The sequence below is a fragment of the Camelus dromedarius genome, chromosome 1, assembly GCF_036321535.1.
Source record: "Camelus dromedarius isolate mCamDro1 chromosome 1, mCamDro1.pat, whole genome shotgun sequence".
Taxonomy (NCBI): Eukaryota; Metazoa; Chordata; class Mammalia; order Artiodactyla; family Camelidae; genus Camelus; species Camelus dromedarius.
In genome coordinates, this window is record NC_087436.1 from 53,143,340 (window position 1) to 53,158,547 (window position 15,208).

The window sequence follows — 15,208 nt, forward strand, 5'->3', positions numbered from 1 at the left end:
AAACATAATTCTCAGCAGGCAATTTATTTTGCTGTTTATAAACACTCTCTGACCTTAAAAAATGTTTAATTTGGACGGCTTCCTGAAAATGCAGCTGTAGGGACCAACATGGTATAATGCTTAAACCAGGTTATTCCAGTGTCAAAAATTTAAGGGCATCTTAAAACTTATGGAAGTAAAGAAATTTTGGAAAAAAATTGTTTCTTAAAATAAGAGAATATGCTTCCATATTTATGCTTTGGGATATAAGACGTTACCTATTAAAAGTGGGAGGCTGCTTCAGAATAGACTTAAATCCAATTTAAGGGTTATTTCTAAATAGGAAAGAGATTGTTGGTTTGGGGGGAAAAATTGGGTAACTTCAGAGGAGCTTGCATTTGACTCGTGATTAGGCATGCTTTTTTCATTTCATGAATGTTGCAAATATTCTTGGAGAATTTACCTCATCAGTTATGAAAGGGGCTCCATATCTCTGGAGAGTGGTGGTAGCGAGGTGGCTGACGGGCCCTTCTCCTGCCTCCGCATACTTCAGAAGCAGCGGGATGCCTTCTGGAAACAGGGCATTCTTCAGAGCCAGTAGGTACATCATGGTGTCCTCCTTTTTCTCTGGTTTTTCAAGTCCTCCCAAGATTAACTTCTTGGCTTCTACCACTGCCTAAAACATCACATTCTCCATTAGAGATATGCATGACCATACACTAAACAAAGCTTGAGCAAGATCAGCTTTACTCTTGGGTCCAAGAAAACATTAGAAAGTTTTGCACTGGTCACCTGACTGAGGTACATGATGAAAATGAACAAGGAAAGCTTGACAAAGGTGGTGTTGTTTTTCTAAAAAATGCATACATTAACATATTCTTAAGAAGCAATGAGGGTAATTAATAACAGACATATTTACTTTTGAACACATTCTGAACGTATGAAAATCGTTTTTAAAATTCCCTTGTGATTGATGATTCCTAAGACAGCCCATTTGTTGAAACTTCTAAAGCAATGGTTAGATGGTGCCTAGGTGGTGGCACACACTTCTTTAGTAACAACTTTGGTGAAAGCACTTAGCACTTGACAGTAGGTTTTGTTCTAAATGTTTAAAAAGTGCTTGTTTCCACTTGATTCCAACTTTCATTAATGCTAACATGCTGCTTGAAAGGCCTTTTTTAATGCCTTTTATGTAGCATCCTTGGTTAGGTTCTTTTCAAACACGCTCTTTAATCAGAAAAGGGCTTTTTTTCTGGCCTAGGGGGAAAAAAAGGAACTGAGTACAAGTTAATAGCTTAATGGAAAAGTAAATTAGAAATAAGGACATCTAGGCTCTCATTTTACATTTCCTACTACATATGTTTTAGGGGCTTCAGTATCATCTTCAAAATAAGGTTCCTAAGACTTAATTCATCAAGAGGATTTATAAACTCTGAAATCAGGCTGCAGGTACTTATACACACACACACACACACAGTGGGAGAGATGAGGGGAGATATAAAAGGCGCCTAACTAGAATGAAAGATGCTACACTTCATATGTAATCAGAGAAATGCCATTTCTCAACTATCGGATTGATTTTTTAAAATTCGTAAGTTTGGTTAACATACTTTGTTATTGAGGCTATGAGGAAGTAGGCATTTTCACACATTGTAAGTGAATTGTGTAAAATGTTATGATTTCCATGGAAGAAAATTCGGCAAAAGCTAACACATATGCATTTTGATCCAACAACCCTAGCCCTGAAGCTACAACTCCAAAAATAAAAGAAAATGTACCTAAGATTATTCATTTAAGCAGTATTTGTAATAGCAAGATAGTGGAAACCACCTAGTGACTATACGTAGAAGATGTTGAATAAACTGTGGGGTCTCAGTTTAACAAACAAGGAGTACCATGCAGCTGTAAAAGAAAGGAGGAAGATCTCTGTGAACCCATGTGGGGTGATTTCCAGGGTATACCGTTAAGTGGAAAAAATGAGATACAAGAGAGTGTATATAGAAAGCCATATTTTAATGCAAGGAAAAAGAAATGAGTGTGTGTACATCTGCTTACTGTTGCAAAAAAAAAAAAAAAAAAAAACCACAGGAAGGAGAACCCAAAATTAATGATACTGCTTACATAAAAAAGGTAGGTGAGAGTGAGGGGGAGGGAGGGCAGGAAAAGGAATGAGATCTCTTTGAGAATACTTTTAAAATAAAGTTTTGACTTTTGAATCGTGTTAATATTCTATATATTCAGGAAATAAAATGAAATCAACAAGGATGAGATATTGCTAAAATTGAATTTAAACAGAAACAAATGAATATAAATGTATCTGTGTATTGAAGACATAACTAAACAGAAGAGAATAAAAAAGAATTAATCCAAGCAATGTTTGAACATAGTACTCTGACTGTATACCTTTATTGCAATATATTCTAATGACAAAAAGAACTGAGATGAAGTCTTGACCTTTATTTAAGTCAGTTTGTTTTTTGTAGATATTGGTGTAGCAATTCTGAAACTATTTTGTGTGTGTTTTAGGACTGAGCAAATAAATTTATTATATTGATGTTCTTAAAAACCAGGGTCCTCACTGTGGGAGAAGAAAGGTGTAATTACGAGAGAAAGAACCTTGTAGTAATGGATTGGAATTAAAGGTAGCAGTATGAACTCGCAATTTAGTAAATATAAAAAATGTATCTTGCCCATCATAAGCGCCTAGGTGCAATGGCACTCAAGTAATGAGAAGTCGAAATCTTCAGGGGTAAAATGTCAGATGTCTGCAACTCACTCTCAAAGGGTTCAACCAAAATAAACTAAGACAAAATAAAACAGAATAAGATAATTCAAATATGGCAATAAGTTAACAGTTGGCAAATCTAGATGAAGTAGGCATACAAATATTCAAGGAATTGTGCTATTCTTACCACTTTTCCACAGGTTTGTATTTTTTCAAATATAAATTTGGGGAAAGAATGAACTGGGATGCAGGGAGGTCAAAATGTAAGCAAAACTAAATAGAAAAAAGAAATATGGGCTTAGTACTCATTGTGATCTTGTCTAGCTGCCATTTGGACTGTCATAAGGTAACAGCTTTCATGAAAGTAAATGCTGAAAAGATCTAGCGCTTGATAGAGTGGCAGGTACCACTTGGATAGTTATAAGTATTGTGTGCCCAGTAGATATCTTAAATTTGTGTTTAGAATACATTATTTTCTTTCTATCCAGATGTCTCTGAGATGCGAAAGAGGTAGAAGAATATTCCACAGCAGAAAGTTGAAAAGAAAATTTGAACACTTACTATGGTCCATTTGGTGGCCAAGTCTCATTATGTTCAAAGATGCATTTTGTAAAAAGTTGCTCAAAAACATTAACAAAAGTGAATGACAGTGATAGTGGATAGTTTAAAGCTACCCACAAGGTAAGTTTAAAGATGTGATAACCAGACCATCCCAACATCAGAAGAACTTTAAAAGTAATCCTTTGTTCTGTTTGCTTCTCATGCTATATGCCTCCCTTGGGTAATCCCATCCTTCCCAAGGTTTCAGCCACTCTCTATTCATGATCCTAACTCCTTTTCTGGACTTGTAGATGGGTGTGGTCATCTGCCTGTTGGACAACTCAACCTGGTGGCCCAAAGAATTCAAGCATGGCCAAAACAAATTAATAGCTCTAACTCCCTCCCACCTCCAAACCAGGTTCTATAAAAAATTTTACTTAAGTGCATCAGTATACATCTAGTATCCTACCCTGGGAGCTTATAGTCACCTAGATTCTCACCTCTGAGACCCCACATCCCATCAGTCACTTACATACTATTGACTCTACCTGCTAAATGGCTCCTGAATCTGTCTCCTCCACTCACCTCACGGCACCTACATTAATTCAGACCTTTACTAATTCTTGCCCAAATTGTTGCAAACATTTCCAATCCGATCTCACTAATCTCACTGGTTCTAATGCAGCAGGCACCCAGTCCATATACCATTTTGCTTCTTTTTAAATAAAAAAAACTCAGTGTGTCCTTCACCACCTAAAAACCTCATTATTCTCCCTTCTCTCTATAGAATGAAGGCCAGACTCCTTAGCTTGTCATGAAGAAAGATCCAGCCTACCTCTCTTCTCTCTTGCTCTCTTCCCTGCATCCCCATTCCCACCTGTCTCCCCCCCACAAACATATATTTTATGTTCTAGCCCCACAGAATTTCTCACTGTTCCCAATCATACATTTGGGCCTTTACATATGATACCCTATTTCTCCTAGAATGTCCTTTATTCCATAAAACTGTCTCTTCACCTGAAAAGTTCTCCTAGACTAAGCTATTTAATATCATCCTTTTGTGAAAACTTCCCCAACACTCCAAAACAGAATAGTTACATCCGCAGTAATCTCAGAGCACTCCTTTTATGTTTCAATATTATTATTAATCTGTCTGCATTTATAAACAGACTAGGAGTTCTTTGAGGATGGTAGAATATTATATGTATCTTCATATTGTGGGGTTAGAGACATGCCTAGCACAAACACTCATTAAATACTGCTGAGTGGATGTTTTTATATGTGAGTTTCGTGTTTAACCAAGATATCTGATATATTACTACTGAAGCAACCCAGCTCCTCAAATAATTATAGAAAATTGAAAAATATAAGAAGTCATAGTTCTCTGATGTCATAAAAGCCATACAAATTTGATTTCTGCCAGAACTTAATAAGCTGAAACTCAAACATTTTCAATGCTGTTGGGGTTTTTTGGGGTTTTTTTTGGTGATCTTTTTTAGACTTAGTTTGCATTCTAGTTGTGAGTTACCTCTTTTGGAACTGTTTAGTTTCAAGATGTTCTCTGTATCGTTTTTTAATAGCAAGCAGACAGTAAAGAAAATAACAGTGATGTCTTTTGGAGATAGAAGAAAAATGCTGACCGAAAGCTGGCCGTATAATAAATGTGAACAAAAAAAAGATTATATTTTTATACATTTGATATCTTTAGTTGCATTATAGAAAGATGAGCTTGTTGGATGTTAATCCATTTGGAATTTCCATATTTAGTTACATCCATAAAGTGAGTGTTTTCTTTTGTTATTTTTTAATGAGAAAGATAAAAATTGATAGTCACTCAGGCAAGTGGAGAAAATTTGAGAGAATGAAATTAAAACTCAGATGTGAAGTTCTAAAGTAATTAGAAGTCAATTTCCACCATCAAAACTCAAAGCTGCAAACCAAACTTGCTGTCAATAAAGGTCTGCTCTGGGAAGTAATCTAATATTTTCTAAGAACAAGAACCCTGTCATACATGTCTTTCAAAGCTGAGTACATAGTAGGCATGCAATAAAGATGATTGATGGGGGATTAATGGACTATTCACTTTTTAAGAAGTATTTATTGAACGTTATATATGTACTTAAGCAACTGGTGTTGAATGAACAAAGACCTATTTCTGTATAGAACTTAGACTTCGGTAGGAGGCAGAAATAAAAAATAAATGTCATAAATAACTGAATTATAAAGTATGTTAGATGGCAATAACTGCTGTGCAAACGGTGAAAGTAGAGGAGGGTAAAGGGGACTAGGACTGCACCTAGCGGCGCTGTACCAGTGGCGGGCAGCACCGTGAACGTTAGATAAGATGGTCTGGAACTACACACATGATACATTGGACTGGATTTGCACTTACTTTGAGTTTGCAGCCTTCGTTCTGACACAACTTCCTGACAAGGGCCCCGATGATGATCATAACGGTTTCTCTGATGTCATTGCTTCCAAAGGAACCTTTGAACTTACTCTATTAGCCAAACAGGGATAAGAATCAGTTACCAAAACATTTAAACACTTTCAAGGGATATTTTTAGTTAAGAAACTAAAAGCTTGAAGAAATCATTTTTACGTTCCTAGATTGCAAAAGCAGAATTTTGCTTTGGGGACACTTCTAAATTCACTACCTAGCTTTGAATTGAAGAGTTAACAGAGTCTTTCCAAGTATTTTTAACATGGGTCTGTAAACTCCTGAGAGGTTTATGAACTGGGTTTTCACTGGGTCAATGAATCCAAAAAATGGTCTGTAAAATTTTATGTATGGGTAATGAGGGGCTTCATTGCTTTCATCAGATTCTCAAACAAGTTCATTTTCCAAAAAGATTATGAACTATTCCTCTAAATCATAAGTGAATAAGTGCACTTCTGTTTTTAAATCTTGGACTCAAGAGAACTCTAACTTTTGCTTCCAATATAACTTTTTTAATATCAGAAGAATTATGTCTCTTCAATGTACTGAGTATTAAATACCATGAAGATTTTTGAAGTCAAACAAATCTTTTAAAATCAAATTTTGAAGCATAACCAAGACTTCTCCCTTCTGAAATTTTGTCCCATGTCACATTAGTCGATAGGTGAACACAATCTTTAAATTTTTATAAAGTATATTTTATGTTATTTAGAGGAATTGCAAAGAAGACATTATGTGAAATAATGTACTGTACAGTTAATGATTAATGGGTAGAAAATAGTCCAACAGAATTTGAATATGAATAATCAGAAGGCTCTACTTTCAGCCTTCACTCTGATGCTAGCAACTTTTTTTTCTGAGTTCAGACAAGATCGGGCACGTTCAGGATGGTATGGCCATAGATGCTAGCAACTTTTTTTATTGCAATATAGTCAGTTTACAATGTTGTGTTAATTTTTGGTGTACAGCATAGTGATTCAGTTGTATATACATATATATGTCTTTTCATATTCTTTTCCATTATAGGCTATTACAAGATATTGAATATAGTTCCCTATGCTGTACAGTAGGACCTTGTTGTTTATCTATTTTATGTATAGTAGTTAGTATTTGCAAATCCCGAACTCCCAATTTGTCCCTCCCAGCCTCCTTTCCCCACCGGTAGCCATAAGTTTGTTTTCTATGTCTGTGAGTCTGCTTCTGTTTTGTAAATAGGTTAATTTGTGTTATTTTTTTAGATTCCACATATAAGTGATACCATATGGTATTTTTCTTTCTCTTTCTGTTTAATTATTGCTTAGAATCCCAAGAGCTTTTTAGCAGCTGAGAGCCTTTATTTTCCCAGTGTCCATTTAACTTACAATGAGGGCCCTGAGGAGTTCTTCATCGGGGTGGGAGGCAAATCCACAGGCATAGAGAAACCTCTCCTGGAGAATAATGCTACTGTCACTTTTGAAATCCAAAAAGTCCAAAATGGCATCTAATGAGTCTGGGGTCTGAGCAGAGGTGACAGCATCCACCAGCTGAGGCCTACAGAAAGGCATAGTCATGGACATCAATGCTTAGGGTGCTTAGGAAATTTTAAATCGCTACCATTCATAGATGCCATTAGTTTGAGTTTCCTAAAGAAGTAAAAAAAATTTTAATTTAAACAAAAGAAAAATGAGTGACTTTCTCCAAAAGACCCCCTCATTTTATTCTAAACCTCTCCCTTAACTCTCTTCTTTCTCATTCAATATATACTCAGAATATATAAATTTATTTTACTATATTAGCCTAAGCCAAATAAAATTGGGAGATTTGTAAATCAATTTATATAAATAATATCATAAGTTAGGTTAAAATTCTTTTCTATATGCGTAATTTAGAAAAGCCATGGTCCCCCAAATCACTTCTATCTCTAATTAGCTTTGCAGATATGTATATTTCTCAAATTCTTAATTTAGCTAGGGCAGTATTATTGAATGGAAAGATGGGACATTTTCTTAGCCTTCATTTGTATCCAAGAAAGAAGATTTGCTCATTTAAAAAAAAAAACAACAAAAAGCAACAATGATTAGGTGTGAGCAGACTGGAACCCCTACAAGAAAGTACGGTTACATATTCTACTCATCAGGAATCTTTGGTTGGTTGAGTCTGGGATGGTAGAATTTCTGAAGCTAGTTGTCATAGTGATGAACACATTATATATGTAAATATTTTATCCCACATCTATAAACATACCATACATGTGTTTAATACTTTATACTTAAAAAAAGATATACTTGCTCCATATCATTTTGATCCTAACAAAACCTTTCAGGAATGAAGCAGAGACAGAAAGAATACTTATTAAGTGTCTATTAGGCAAGCACTGCACTAGAAATTTAGGTGTGCAACCTCTTTTTGCTTTAACTTCATCTGAAACATGTAACTAAAACAATAGTTACCTTAGGATTGCTGGGAGGATTGAATTACATGATCTATGTGAAACATTTAGAATCGTTCATGGCACAGTGTATATGCTGTTATTAATACGACCACCTCCCTGAACATCTCTGTCAGTTTAATACTAATATTCTCTCTTACTACATGAAGACACAGACTCAGAGTCATTTGTTTCAAGGTTCCATAGCTGGTAAATGTATAGCTGGGACAGGAACCCAGGTTTTTCTGACTCTGGAGTACATGGTCTTTAGTTACAGTCAGTATTTCCTAAAATGTTTTTCATGCAACATTAGTGCTACAAAATACTTTTAGAATCGGGATTTTTCAAGGTCATGTAAGTTTGGAATATGTTTAAGGAAACCTAGACATAATATTATCAGATTAAAGAAGCTGAACATTTCTGCAGCAAAGAGAACTATTTGACCTGGTTTTCCCCAATGCTTTCTAAACTCAGTTGTTCACAGAATTCTTTCTTTCGGCCTACTTGCTAATAATCTGCAAATTATAGGATATGCACAGTAGACCCTTTGGGAAATGTTACATTCCACCTCCCTGACTTTCAATATCCTACAATAAGTAGTAGGAATTATTTTCTGTATTTCACAGATGTTGAAAGGGAAGTTCAGGGAGGCTAAATGTAAATGACTTACTTAATGGTTGTATGCTCTTAGAAGTCAGAATTTAAAACCAGGTCTTCTGATTTTATCCCACCATCTTTTCTACTACACTGTGTTACATGTGTGTTACCTATTATATGGTACAATATTGTATAAAGAATCTGATTTCAAAAATACATCATGCAATCATGGAAATTATTGCCACCTTAAGATTTTTAGGCTACAAATAAGACTAAGGTTTAGTGTACTCTCTATTCTAAATTAATTGCTAATTTTTACACTGTTCTTGTCAGTATTTTTGTTCTTGACATAAAGATAAGTCACCCTAAAATATATTCTTGAGTTCTATGATTAAAACAGAGTCTGAGAATTTATAATTTTGCATACATTTTGACTTCTAGTTTACATATTTATTTTTGAAGAGAGTACCCAACTTGTAATTAGTCATACAGAATTCCTACCAGTTTTTTTAAATGTCAAGGCAAATAAATAACAAATACAATCAAGAATAAACAGATTTCTCAGGATTAAAAAAGCTAAATTCTCCTTTTCTTGGGTAACTGAGTCCTTTGAACTCAGTGACTACTGTTGCTCTGTGTGTGTGTGTGTGTGTGTGTAACTTAGCCACTTTCTACTTTTGATTATATTAGTGGCTAGTTTCCACTATATGGCAAATTAATTGAGCCATGTTCTATATCATCAATTAGGATAATTAGTATCATAGAGTTTTATTTGTACTTACAGACAAATTTTGTATTGCAGACCAAAACACTTGTCTTTACAAAGTGTATTTGTATTTGTGTTTACAAAGTAAATTTGAGAATTGTCAACTCTCTTTATTATGCATGTAAAATAAAGCACACTTTCATCAAATATTCAAATGATGTATGTATTTCTTTCCTTTGGATTCTTTTGACTGTTTGCCTTAGGTCTCCATTTTCTTTTTAAAACATGGCTTTGATGGGGATGATCACTGGATATTTAACGAAAGCACATTTTCAATTGAAAAAAGCATACCCTTTCCTTGTTTTTATAATCAACTCTGAAATCTTTTCAAGTGCAGATTAATAGCTCTGGGAGCACAATTTCATAACACAGACATCACGTGAACCGTGGTGTCAGAATGAAGCCCTGCCCTTCCTTATGTACCAGTCTGGACCTCATGAACACTCAAGAAAAAAAAAAAGTTCACTCTGAGACACTGCTGAAAACTTGTTACTGCATTTCTGGTCAAGTAACCATTAAATTACAGCATTGTGGTGTAATTGTTCAATGCAAATGCAAAACAACAAAACAATTGATTTGAATGTGAGACAGTTGGTTAAAAATGGATCTTACTTGTTTAACAAACAATAACCCAGAAATGCTTTCCTACAGACAGCCCCACGCAGCTCCCAGGGAACTCACAGTACTTCCTTCTTTTCAGCCTTTAGGATCTGGAGGATTTCTTCCTTCTTCGCAGTCCTGAGGTGCTGAACAAAGGTCAGGAAGCTTCTGACGGCCTCGGCCTTGGAGAGGTTGTCAGGCTGTAGGTGTGTTCTGATGGACTGCCAGTGCTCCGAGAGCTGTAAGACACAGCCACAGGCCCAGACCACACTCGTCGTTCTGAACATCCACACTTACAGAGGATGTTCTTTCCAGAAATAAGTTTTCCTGTGTATCTGACAAGCACAGGAAGCTTTTTGTATCTTACCTCGGCATACCTGATCGTCCCCTGCACACTGTGACTCTCAGAGGCAAATATAGAGGCCGGCTGACCCTGTGTACAATTCCTCTGTGGGAGGACGGCATTTATCTATTAACATTTGGCTCGAATGACCTCAAGCTTCTGGGCATGTAGCTCATTCCATGGCTAACACCAAGGGAATTATATCTGAGGCCAGGCTTTGCCTACCACAGTGAAATGGCGCAGAATTTTCATTGACAGCAAGATCTTTGGAAGGGGAAAGGGAGCCAGAAGTGCTGAAGAGTTGTGTTTGGTTTGCATGTACTGGGACCTCACTGAAAATCAGTTTCTGCGATAACCTGAGCCCCCTATTTCACCTCTTTATGTTATTGTTTGTGTGAAATGCTATGTGTTACTCTTGCTGAGGTCTGAACTGCTCATTACTTGTACCTATGTTAAGTAGAGTAGCACTTAGACAAGGCTAACTGTTACGCTACTGCGGTTTTAAAACCAGTAAATAGTTCTAATTAATAACATCTTTTGACTTACAAGTAAGCTAAAGAACTTACTTTTCATAGCTTACCACTTTCCTCCTATTTGTAAAAAAATGTGTTAAAACCCATTAGTGACCTCTAACTCTAACTCTGGGTAGTCAGTGTGTTACCAGTTTTTAAATTATTCATTCCTTCTAATAAGCAATAGATGCATATTTTGCTCTTTTTCAAGTCCCATTTGGTTATGTAATCTTAAGAGGATATTCCAAAACAAAACACCAGTAGTACTTAGCTAAAGATTTACCGGGTCGTTTCTGAGGGCAGAGAGCATATCAATGTGAGGTCAGATTTTTTTCTTTAAAGGGTTGCAATGGTGACATTATAATAAAGTTGGAAAAACAAATTCCTCAAAGATATAAACCTTTCCTACAAAAATGAGGAAACAGTCATCAAAAATCTTAATGACTCATAACGTTTGATAACAGCAGGGGGAGAAAGTAACAGCATAAGAAAAGATGATTGGTTTCATTAGTAATCTTTCTAAGTAATTTCCGTCTCATATGACATTAGAAAATTACCCTGGAACATTAGATGATTTATAGAAGAAAAACAAGACAAAATTAAGTTTGAGAATGATTTTTTGTTTGTTTCATTTTATTTTTTCTCTTAATTTAATTTTGGTATATTTGAGAAACTAGTAAGGAATTAATCTTGTACTTTAAGTAAATTACGGTTTTTGTTCTCAATGATTCTACTCTTCTGAAGACTAATAATATCCAAGGGAATAGCCTCTTCTGGTAGCTACAAACAGCGTGAAACCAAGGCTTTGCCCTCCTGATGAGAGGTTAAGTATTAGGAGGTTCTGGAGCCCAGGGGCATTCCTGTGGCTGTACATCCCAACTGATTCATGTAATAAGTGAGATTTCTCTTTGCTGGATCAAAAATGTCACCAGATGATCTACACCCTACCTTGGGGATGTGCTATCTCATTTCTGGCTGCAGTTGCAGGGGAGGTTGGGGTTTGGTAAAGAAGTGTTCCTAATTTAGGCAGAGAGCTTGGTATCCTTTTTTAGTCCTCACAGCAATTCTCAGAACACTGAGCCCAGTAAAATATCTCACCTATGAACATAACATATTGCTACCAAGTGGCCAAATTTCCAAGATTCAGATCCCTGTCCGTGATCTCATACCATAAGTTTTCCCCTAACTTCATCAGGCCCTTATCCCCCTGCATTCTAGGTGCTGCTTTTAAGAAGATGTCCTTACGTCATAAATGTTTTATTTGAAATGAGTGGATGGTGATCATTCGTTAATTCTTGTTGTATTATGCATCACCTTAGGTGCACGGTATCAGGCTACTGCCATTATAGCTCAGTAGTGCCCTTATAGTTTGGAAACTTTCTTCAAATGAGTTGAAACTTCCATTGGAGACAAAAGAAAAGCAGATTTTTAAGCCATGATTATTCCCGTATTTGGCCACACAATGCAGTTGCTCACACTTACAGAAAGGCATCCTTTGCACTCGCTCTGGAAGACCTGGCCCATGATGGGAATGGCCACATACTTTGAATCGACTGCTTTAATGATGGCCGCAACCTGCTTCCCAGGCAGCAGTCTTGGGCCTGCTTCTGTTGTCTTCAGCTCCAACTTCTGCCTGCACCACGAAGCAAGAGATATATCTCGTTAGCAGTTAGTTATTTTGAGTGAACAAGCTACTTGTTGCCATTCTTTTGGCAAACAAGACACTAATTTATTCAAATTATGTAAGGCCCTATCTTTCAAACAGCGATATCTCCAGCAGTGACTGAAATAATTATGAAATCAAGATACTTAAGAAATCTTTCTGGAGAAACAACTTTATTCAAAGATTTGAAAATTTAAGTCAGGATCTTCAAAATATTATGACAAAAGACTAGAGAAAAGACAATTTGCATGGATGTTGAACAAGATATGTGATGTCACCTCTTTCGGATTTAGCCCAACTCTCTGAAAATGGTATCTTTAATGCAACCACATGTCGCTTATTAACTAAGACCATTAGGAAATCTTATTTTTCAAAAATGGTCTCAAAAATCTTTTTGTCTGATATGCTCTTTCAGAACCTTGCCTCTCTCCCTTCAAGAGGTAGAACCTGCATCCCTCTCCTTGAAGCTGGGCAGGATGCTGTGACTGCCCCATGCATAGAGGACAGTGGAAGTTACAGTACGTGCCTTGTAAGGCTGTCATAAAAGAGAATTCAGCTTTCACCTGGCATGCCAACAGCACATACTTGGGAGACTTGAGCTGCTATGTAAGAAGTCTGGCTACCTGAGGCTGCCACGCTGAGAGGCACATGGAGATAAAGAGAGAGGCACAAGGATGCACAAGGAGGTTGAATCTCCCAGACCAGACACTACATAGGTGAGGGAGCAACCTTGCACCAGCTCTGGTCCGTGACTGTCTGCAATGGCATAACAGACACCAAGCAAGTCATGCCTAGCAGGAAGCCCCCGAATTATGAGATAGAATGACAAAATGATTGCTGCTTTTTACGACACTGAATTTAGAGTGGTGTGTTATAGAGCAGTGGAAACCTGATAAACCTAAGCAATTAGAAATATTTATTTTACATGAAAGTACATGAAAACAATATAGACATAGTACAGAGCAGAAGGCAAAGCTCTACTCCAGATGAGACTTCAATCAAATTTCAATGAAAAAGAATATGAAAATGAATATATGAATATATATGCATGACTGGGACATTATGCTGTACACCAAAAATTGATACACTGTAACTGACTATACTTCAATTTTAAAAAAATTCAAGCATTTATGGTTTGAGGCACTTCTACCAAGATTTTGCATCCATTCACCGCTGACGTTAGGGTTGCTTCAAAAGAAACATTTGCGAAGCAATGACATAAGATGTAATTTACATTTAATGCTAGAAATTGTTCTTCTAAATTCAAATCTGAAAATAATACATACTCTTAGATTTGAAATTCTAGTTCTTAAGCCTGTGAGAACTATTCTGACCAGAGAAATTTTCTCAAATTGAAAAAACAGGCTTGAATATGTAAGTACTGCTACAAAAATCACATCAAAAATTATGTCACATCACCTTTGCTACGGAACTTTTTATATGTTTATTAATAGCAATAACAACAACAAAAAAAAATCTACAGGAGAGAACATGCAAATGCCACCTCTTTTTAACTTTAAAATTGGAAACATTTGACAGAGAAATTAGAAAATAAGCTAGAATGAATCAACTGGCTTGCCTTTTTAAAATTTACATTTTACTCAATAAACAATTTTTAATAAGATTCTTAAAACTTCAAGTGTCTAATGCATGCCACATATTATTATAGATGTGAAAAGTAAAAATGAATAAGGTATAATCACTGTTTTCAAGGAGCTCACAGTCAAAATGAGGAAACACTATACATGTAGACATATTTTTAAAAACCAAGTTTAAAATATATCAAAGAACAGGAAAGAAAATTTAAATTTCAGCATTGTCTTACTTTGATACTATTTTGCCTGCAACGGTTTGTAGAAAATTCAGCCGCAAAGCACGTATCTCTTCTGCAAGCACAGCTACAACAAAGCTGTCTTCTATCTTATAGGTAGTGACAGATGTGGCTTTCAAAGTGACACCCAGGACCTAAACAAGTAAGTAAGTATATATGTGTGGTGGTAATAAGCAGTCAGCTTTTTATCTTTGAATCAAGCAAACTATCTTTTCATCTTCACAAAAACTTCCCTTTCATACCCCACTGCATCACCCAAACCTACAATATATTAAAATAAACCTTTTCATCTGATACTGCGTACAACTATATCCTAAACTAAAAATGTTACATGTTCCCGAATTATATTGTTACTTTATTCATTTATTATTTTTGATTAATCTCTGTAAAATGTCAGATACAAACTACTACCTATAAAAGAGATAAACAAGGTCTACTGTATAGCACAGAGAACTATGTTCAATATCTTATAACAGCCTGTAATGCAAAAGATGATGATAAAGAATATATATGTATAACTGAACCATTATGCTGTATACAAGAAACTGACACGACATTGTAAATCAAATATACTTTAATTTTTTTTAAAAAAAGCACCAAAAATCTCTACAAAATGTAATTATTTGGATACTTCAAAGAAAGTGATAGCAAGCATACCTGGTTTGGGGTTGTAAATCCAGACCTCTCAATTTTGCATGAATCCAAGGCCTTAATTTTGGTCACTTTGTCTTGATGAGCCTGGTAGGTGACTTTACAATCCCCAGAGATATCTACCTAAAAAGAAAATCAAAAATATAATGCTTGG

General features: G+C 35.8%; 1 protein-coding gene across 1 annotated transcript in view; it reads right to left on the reverse strand.

Annotated features, from left to right (window-relative positions):
• MTTP (microsomal triglyceride transfer protein) overlaps positions 1 to 15,208 on the reverse strand; it is a 45,653-nt gene that overhangs the window by 16,077 nt on the left and 14,368 nt on the right. Inside the window, exons 5-11 of the mRNA XM_010980621.3 lie at positions 15,061 to 15,177; positions 14,398 to 14,537; positions 12,392 to 12,542; positions 10,136 to 10,293; positions 7,046 to 7,214; positions 5,637 to 5,744; positions 443 to 655 (exon numbers count right to left, since the gene is read on the reverse strand). Of these exons, the coding sequence (XP_010978923.2) occupies positions 443 to 655; positions 5,637 to 5,744; positions 7,046 to 7,214; positions 10,136 to 10,293; positions 12,392 to 12,542; positions 14,398 to 14,537; positions 15,061 to 15,177 (1,056 nt within the window). The remainder of the gene's footprint in view (positions 1 to 442; positions 656 to 5,636; positions 5,745 to 7,045; positions 7,215 to 10,135; positions 10,294 to 12,391; positions 12,543 to 14,397; positions 14,538 to 15,060; positions 15,178 to 15,208) is intronic.